The 8,630-nt window shown below is 48.6% G+C and overlaps 1 protein-coding gene across 1 annotated transcript; it reads left to right on the top strand.

Annotated features, from left to right (window-relative positions):
* The first annotated feature begins 2,072 nt into the window (after positions 1-2,072).
* Positions 2,073-8,418, top strand: LOC123168074 (O-glucosyltransferase rumi). Its single transcript, XM_044585940.1, has 2 exons — positions 2,073-2,357; positions 6,894-8,418. The coding sequence occupies exons 1-2, from the start codon at positions 2,121-2,123 to the stop codon at positions 8,319-8,321; spliced, it is 1,665 nt and encodes a 554-aa protein (XP_044441875.1). The 5' UTR covers positions 2,073-2,120; the 3' UTR covers positions 8,322-8,418.
* Positions 8,419-8,630: the final 212 nt, after the last annotated feature.

Below are 8,630 nucleotides of genomic sequence, written 5' to 3'. Positions count from 1 at the left end.
TTGGTTACTGGATCTATCCGCTGGGAGATGGTAGCTCGGGATATCTTCAACCGGTTTGGATGGCGGTCATGTAATAGGATAGGCAATTAGTTTACCTATCTCTAATCTTTGCCAAGCCGGTTGTGGCGTCCCTTTTTTTGGCTAGTTTGTATTCTAGCTCTTCTGGCTCTGCGTGAGCTCCTTTTTTGTCTTTTGGAGACTTTTAGACCTTCAGACTTGTTTGGAATGTTTTTATCAGTTTAATAAAAGGGCCGTATGCATCGTTCCGATGCAGAGGCCGGAGAATCCCCTTTTCGAATTTTTTTTAACTTTTTTGTTGTTTCTTTATTACAATCTTGTTATTGACTCATATGCTAACAAAACTACATCGTTATGTGTTTGAAATCGAAGCTACGGGTTTGGATGGGGTTGGCAATTGTGAGCCGGATGTGCCATGGATGACATGGCCGACTTTGGATTGGTGACGCAGAGATAAGGAAGAGGAAGAGGCCCGTGCACGAGGACTTTAAAGGTGTATAATTGACACGATTATCATTGAACCTCGACACACTAAGTAATATATACGCGACAAGAAATATGAAATTTATTGGGCCATGCACATTGTCATCCCAAGTAGCATCCTTTCAAGCGCCTGACCGCCATCCCTAAGGGGGCCCTTCCTATTTTGTGCGTAGTCACTGAATAGTGACCTATCATGTACCCTCCCACACACCTGTCCTTCTGTGGGTCAACCCATTCCGATTTTGAGAAGGATTTAGAACCTTCTCTGAACCACATTTTTGTTTTTTCTTCTGGTCTTTTATTTCTTTATTTATTTTTATTTTTATCTTTATCTTTATGTTAAAAAATTCAAATCCACAATTTTCTTGAAATTTGTGAACTTATTCGAATCCGTGAAGTTTTTTAAATCAATGAATGTGTTTCCTAATTCATGAAATTTATTCAACATCACAAAAAAAATCAAATTTTCTAACAATTTTTAAATTCGTGAATTGCTTTTGAAATAGAAGAATCATTTCAAATTCATCAATATTTTTTGAAATCGGAGAACATTTTCAAATTCATAAGAAATTTTCGAAATTAATGAACATTTTTGAATTTTTGGAACATTTTATGTAATTTGCGCACATTTTTTGAATCAGCAATATGTTTCAAATCCAGGACATTTTTGGAAATTCGAATCAGTTTTACAATTTATTACAAAAATTTTAAGTCTAGAAACTTTTTTGAAATTTAGATAATTTATAAAATATGTGAACACTTTTTTTAATATTTGAAATATTTTTAAAAGTGCAGGAATTGTTTTCAAGTATGTGAACATTTTTTAAAATACAAGACCATTTTTAGGTTTTCGAATAATTTTCAAAAGAAAAGAAGTTTCAAAATTCATAAATAAATTAGAAATCTTCAAATTTTTATAAAATTCGTGAAACATTTTGTTGAAATTTGGATCAGTTTTTGAAATCTTGTTTAAAAGAAATATCTGATTTCATTTTTATAGAAGTTTAACTATTTTTTAAATCCAAGAACGTTTTTTGAAATTTGTTAATAGTTTTTGAGATATAGGAACATTTTTGAAATCTTAAACATGTTTTGAAATACAGAAGTTTTTTTTTCAAAAATCATGAACTTTTTTTAATTTCAGAACTTTTTTTTAATCATAATTTTTTTTGTTAAATTTGGGGTTCATGAACATTGTTAGAAATTTAATTATAATAATAAAACAAAAGAAGAAAAACAAAAAAAATAAGTGGCACCTCGCCCCGCATATGGGCCGGCCAAAGGACGCGCACATATAGAAGGTCTCCCTTAAGGGCTGGATAAGAGCATTGCACATTCCCCTCAATACAAAAAAGGAGCATTGCACGTGCTGCCAATGCTTCAAAAAATGAAACTTTTTTGCAGGAGAAACTCTACAAGTCAAGTTTTTTTTTTTTTGAGGGGTCTCTACGAGTCAAGTAGCCACGCACCTTTTCACCTAAAAAAAAAAGTAGCCACGCACTTGGGCACTCCGGCCAGCCCACTATATATACGGCACATGCATGTATGTATGCAGAGCAGGAGGACTCATTCATTTCCCTCTTCAGTTCGTCTACTGGCCAGTTAAAAACTACAGTTGGATGAAGAATTTCAATCCAGCAGCTGTCGAGGAAGAGAGGGCGGCGATGGTGCCGCCGCCTCCTGCAGCCCGGGAGGAGATCGTCGATGATCCGCCGGCGGAGCATCAGCCGTCGCCGTCATCGGCAACGAAGCCGTGCTGGAAGACGACGACGAGCAGCGGCGCTGGAGTGGTCATCGGCACCCTTATGTTTCTTGCTTTGCTCGTCGGCACCAATTGGATCCACCATGACGCTGGTGTAAGTGTACCTTCCACACACACATCCACTGCATGAACTTCGTTTACAAAGATGGTTAATCGCCCCCTTTCTAAAATGTAGGCAGTATACTTCCGATAATGAACTTTCTCCAGTTAACAAACTGTACGTAATCCATGACCATCAACCTTAATTTGGACGAAGCGGTCGATCGTATAAATTATGTACTTCTAGTGTTAAAAGGTCTTACATTATGGAACAAAAAAGATAATTATCAAAAAACGTGTTACATTATGAGACAGAGAAAGTAGGTTACAAATATATGTACGTACCAGTGCTACATTAAGTGTAGCTTCCCTCACCAAACAAAAGGATAAAAAGATAGAAACAGAGTGTCTTGTAATTTGTATTAGTAGCAAGTAGCAACTGCCAGTATTTTACGGTACTCAAGCCACCTTTGCGTAAATTTCTAGCATGCCTTAGCCGTAATCAACCCTGTAGCGGCCGTCTTAAGTAAATAAACGCGTAGATTGCAGTCAATGGCTTTGCCACCAACTTAAGTTAATTGCAGTCAATGGCTTTGCCACCAACTTAAGTAAATTTCTAGATTAGCTTAGTTAAGCGAGCCTTCATCACGTCGGAAGTCGCATGCACTTAAGTTAATTGCAGTCAATGGCTTTGCCACCAACTTAAGATACGTAGACGTACGCGTACAACTCATGAATTAATTCTAAGTACGTTCTTTTCTTTTTCTGAGGAAAGGCCCAAGTCATATATTAGGTATCACAAGTTTTTTTTTTTGAGAAACTCGAGTATATGGGATACTCAAGTGGAAGGAGTACATTCAGCCTGCATCAGGTTTATCAGTCTGTCCGGGACCTTTGCAACAAGTCGCAGATCCCCAAGCTGTCTAGCCTCCATGGCTAACTCATGAGCAACAGAATTGCCTTTTCTTCCCACATGACTGATCTTAAAGCATGAAAACACCTTCAGAGTCTCCTTGATGTCACAGAGGACGCCATAGCATGGGGAGAGACTTTGTGCTTCCTTCTTTAACTCATTGACCATCGTCAAACAGTCCATCTCAAGCACTAATGGTCCTTTGTACAAATCAGCCAAAGCCTTTAGGCCTATAAGTGCGGCCCTTGCCTCAGCCTCCTCGACGCTCCCCACAATGCCCATTTTCTTTCCAACTGACAGAAGCGGGAATCCCCTGTAGTCCCTTGCAATCGCTCCCGCCCAGCTACGTCCACTGTCAGGTAGAAGAGCTGCGTCAGAGTTTAATTTCACTGTATCTCTACTCGGAGCAGACCACCTTATGATTTGCTGAACTGTCTGAGGTGGTTCGGCATTGGCCGGAGGCCTGATCTCTTTCCCTATTTCCGATGAGAGAGGCAAAAAGGATAGCTGCACCTCCTCCTCATAGTTCTGCAAAAACTTGACAGATTGCCATATAGTTTCCTTGCCTTTCTCGTGAACACAATCATCACGTAGATGCCATCCTCTCCACAGTAGAAGCAATACCTTTGCCCTCATAACATCCGGGGTTGAGTTCAGTAACAGTTGCAGCCAATCCGGACCGGTGTATCTGAATGAACTTTCAGGGGGTAACTCCCACACCTTTCTCATTTCGTGTCGAAGGGCTCTACTTTTGGTACAGGATACCACCGCATGGAATTCACTTTCCTCCTCGCAGCCGCAAATGCTGCAAGTGCCATGCACCTCCAACGATCTCTTCCACTTGTTCTTTTTTGTGGCTAACGTATTGGTTGCAACTCGCCAGCCAAAGACCCTGACCTTTGGAGGGACCTTTGATTTCCATATAAGATCCCATATACTCCTATCACTCGGATCCTTCGATGAGCTCGACGGAGCCTGCCTCATTTGGCCCTGAATTGTAGCGGCCAGCTTGTAAGCACTCCTTACAGTGAAGATTCCGCTCTTTACATAATGCCAGGCTATTCTGTCATCTGTGGGTGAGCTAGGGATAGAGATTTTGCATATTTCATCCGCATCGAATGGTTGGAAAATTTGCCTAATAAGGTCCTCGTTCCACTCTTTGCTATCTGGTTTCTGGTTCACCCAGCGCAATCTAGATCTCCTGATGAAAGCTGCAGACCTTAGGCTTTCCTTGCAAGGGATCCATTGGTCCCTTTGGATCTGAATGTTGGTACCATCTCCCACACGCCAAATGATGCCTTTCTTTAGGAGCTCCAAGCCAGCCTCAATACCTCTCCAAACCGGTGACGCGTCAGATGCAAACACCGTATCGAGTAGGTTTCCATGTGGGTAGTATTTCGATTTAAGAACTCTAGCGCACAAGCTGTCAGGGTTCTGTAGGAGTCTCCAGCTTTGTTTTGCGAGCAGCGCAATGTTAAATAGGTGCATATCCCTAAACCCAATACCACCCGCCCTCTTAGGTTGAGTCATGCGCTCCCAAGACATCCAGTGCACTTTACGGTGGACTTCTTCATCCCCCACCAGAAGTCGCGGATCATCTTCTCATACTTTTCGCAAAAACCTCTTGAGAGTAGGAAGACCCCCATAGTGAAGCAAGGAAGAGCCTGGACCACAGACTTGACATGAACTTCCTTTGCCACGTATGCCATGAATCTTCCTGACCAGTCATTACATCTCTTACTGAACCTATCCAATCTTCCTGACAAGTATTACAAGCATATCCTTAGTGGAAAATAAATTGCATCTAAATTTTTAGAGGTGTTGAAATCTTCTTCCTCCTGCATCCACCGACGATGCGCCTTGAGCAAAGCTCAATGCCGTCTCCGTGAAGAAACTTGCTTTTTTTTCACGAATACGTAAAGCATACGTATCTTTTCATTGATAGAAGAAGAGAGAATGAATACAAGTGAGGTACAACACATGCACGAACGCAAGGCGTGAACACGGTGCCCAAAATAGAAAAAGAAGAGAGACAAGGTGCTTGGCCCCAAACCAACGTAAAGTCAGACAACCACGAATTCACCACCGGGGATGCCACGAACACGCAAGACGACGCCTTCAGGAAGGAAAACAACGCCATGGCGCCATCGTCGCCCGATCTAAAGAATCAGACCTAGGGTTTCCCCTGGTGCTCGAAGATGGGTGCGGAGAGAGGCCATGATAACGCCTCCAAAAAGGAGACGGCACTCGCGAGTGTCGCCGTTGCCAGCATTAGCAAGCCGAGCAGAGATTTCTCCCTGGCCTATGTCTGAGCAATCCCAAGGCCACCGAAACGGAATCGGGAGTCGGAAGCCACACGTAGGTTGAAGAACCACCACCACCAGAGGGGAGCCGCGCTGGACACGCGAACCTTGGGCATGACAAGGGGTGGGGCAGCGAGGTGGCCGGGGTTGGGGGAGTCGGTTAGGAAAAAGGGGCCGATGCAGGGAACACGACGACGATCGACGACGCCGACAAGTCAGGAACTGGAGGAGACGCATATCTAGGCCGCCGAGGCCGAAGCTGTCAAGACACCGGCAAGCCAAAGAGGCTGGAGGAGACGTAGCCTCAGTAGCGCCGGGGCCAGCGTCGCGCCGGAAGAGGCACCGGCAACACAAGGACACCGGGAAACGCAGGTCGAGGGCCGCCGGGTCCGGAGCTACACCAGCGAGGGTTCCGACGCAAGGGCATGAGCGCCCGTAGAACACCAGCAGGCACGCCGCAAGGGCCGGCCGGCGCTGGGGAGGCACCACCGGAAGCACACCAAAAAGCCGCACCTTGAAGCCATGGCCGCGACTCGGATGGAGAAGCGCGTCGTCACGGCGCCACAAGGACGGCCCAAGACCAGCAGAGGAGCACGCCAACCCCAATCTCGGGTCCAGCGCCGTCAGCAGAGAGAAAGCCGGCGGCAGGGCGGACATATCTGACGCGGAGATGGGGGGAGGCGGACGCACCTCGCCGGCGGCAAGAGCTCATAGCGGTCGGTGGCAGGGAGGGCGGGGGTGAAGGAGGTCGCCGGGGACGCGCTGGCGAAGGGAATGGCTAGCGGAGGGCGGCGGGCGAGCGGCCGGTGGCAGGAAAGCCGAAGCTCGACGAGGTGCCCGCCGCCGCCACCATCCTGGGAGACGGCACGGGCTTTGCCGGCCGCTCCTCTGGTGCCGGCGAGGTGGTGCAGTTCGGGGTTGCGGTGGTCGGGGTCCCCCAGTCCCCCAGAGAGGGTCGCTGTTTTAGAAATTTGCTTAAACTAAGGAGCTTGTAGAAGCAACGATGGGGAAGAAGTGTCATCGATGTAGACTAGAAGATGAAGACCGCTTTAATATGCGTAGCAGATCTCTGCCCCTAAATGGAAGACGCCAGAAAAAGCTCATGGATACTCAAAGACCACGAACACTGACCGAATGCAGACGATACATGTATCACGGCTGCTATTCAAAAATACTATAATTATTGGCATTGTAATAATAAATACAGTATGAAAGAAGGTAATTATTTTTTACTCCCTCCGTCACATAATGTACTATTGTCAAAAAATGTCTTACATTATGGGACGGAGGGAGTAACTGAGAAGAACTATGCTCAAGCTTTTTAGTAGCATCATGATTTGGCTGAAATTTAGTGTGTATTAACTCTCGTCTGCAGCAACAGTACTACTCGTTCCACCCGGTCACCGACGGCGGCAGTTTCAGTCGGCATGGACGTGCTACTGGCCGCACCCGCTCATCCACGGCGCCCCTCGTACACATACCCTTCAGCTGCGGCAACGACACGTCGTCCCCGTCACTCTGCCGCCGCCGCGCATCACCGCCAGCACCATCACCATCACCATCATCATCCTCATCATCACAGAAACAATACTCCCCGGGCGTGCCGCCACCTTGGTGCCCGGACTACTTCCGCCACATCCACGCGGACATGGAGCCGTGGCGCCCAACGGGGATCACGCGAGACGCGGTGGAGCGCGCCCGGCCCAGTGCGGAGTTCCGGCTCGTGGTGGTCTCCGGGCGCGCCTACGTGGAGAAGTATCGCCCATCGTTTCAGAGGCGGGATATCTTAACGCAGTGGGGCATCCTGCAGCTGCTCGCCCGCTACCCCGACCGCGTGCCGGACGTCGACATCATGTTCGGCACCGGCGACGTGCCCGTGTTGCGCGCCGCCGACTACCCTGACCATTCCACCGCGCCGCCGCTCTTCCGCTACTGCAAGGACGGGACGGAGCTGGCCATCCTCTGGCCCGACTGGTCCTTCTGGGGCTGGCCTGAGGTCAACGTTCGGCCATGGGGGGCGCTAATGGAGGACTTCGTCCGAGAGAACGGGCGCCTGTCGTGGCCAGACAGGGAGCCCTACGCGTTCTGGAAGGGCAACCCCGACGTCTCGCCGGTCCGCCGCGACCTCTTCCGGTGCAACAACGACTCCGCCGCCGGCAAGGAATGGAACGTGCGGGCGTTCAAGCAGGACTGGAACGCCGCCCACCGCAACGGCTTCAGGGACTCCGACCTGGCGAAGCAGTGCCGGTACAGGTACAAGATCTACGTGCAGGGACGGGCGTGGTCGGTGAGCGAGAAGTACATCCTCGCCTGCGACTCGCCGATGCTGGCCATCGACACGCCCTTCCAGGACTTCTTCACCCGGGGGCTAGTCGCCGGCAAGCACTACTGGCCCATCGACCCGGCGCGCAAGTGCGCCGCCATCAAGTTCGCCGTGGACTGGGGCAACGCTCACCCAGGGCAGGCGCGGCGTATGGGAGAAGAAGGCAGCGGGTTCGCGAGGGAGGAGATGGGCATGGACTACGTATACGAGTACATGCTCCACGTGCTGACGCAGTACAGTGCGCTGCTCCGGTACAAGCCCACCGTGCCCGAGAAAGCCGTGGAGGTCTGCGTCGAGTCCATGGCCTGCCCCAGACGTGGCCGTGAGAGGGAGTTCATGATGGAGTCCAGGGAGAGGTACGTGGCCGGGCGCGAGCTGTGCACGCTGCCGCCGCCGTTCACTACCGAGGAGGTAAGGGAAATGGCTGTCAGGGACGAGCAGGTGCGAAGCAAACTACTCCAGATGGAGGAGGGACACTAGCTAGACGGCATTCATGAATCTGATTACTTACTTCATTTAGCATGAATTGCCCCTCCCCTCTTTAACTCGTGCGTATTCCACAAGATTTAGCATGAATCGTCAAATAAAGAATAATGTAAAAGGAATTCAAGGACGCTCTTGATGTGAGGATTTATGAGGAGCGTCCACTTGCTAAGATCGAGCAATTATCGTTGTGCAGTGATAGGCGCCGGTCGATCGCCCCCCAAATTTCAGCCGGTCGCTGATGAGGTCACCTACTACAGGTAGGGTCAAGGGCCTGTCATCTAGGGCCCATTTAGAGCCCCACAC

This window comes from Triticum aestivum, chromosome 7D (genome assembly GCF_018294505.1).
Source record: "Triticum aestivum cultivar Chinese Spring chromosome 7D, IWGSC CS RefSeq v2.1, whole genome shotgun sequence".
Taxonomy (NCBI): Eukaryota; Viridiplantae; Streptophyta; class Magnoliopsida; order Poales; family Poaceae; genus Triticum; species Triticum aestivum.
This window is presented reverse-complemented; position numbering and strand designations above follow the sequence as displayed.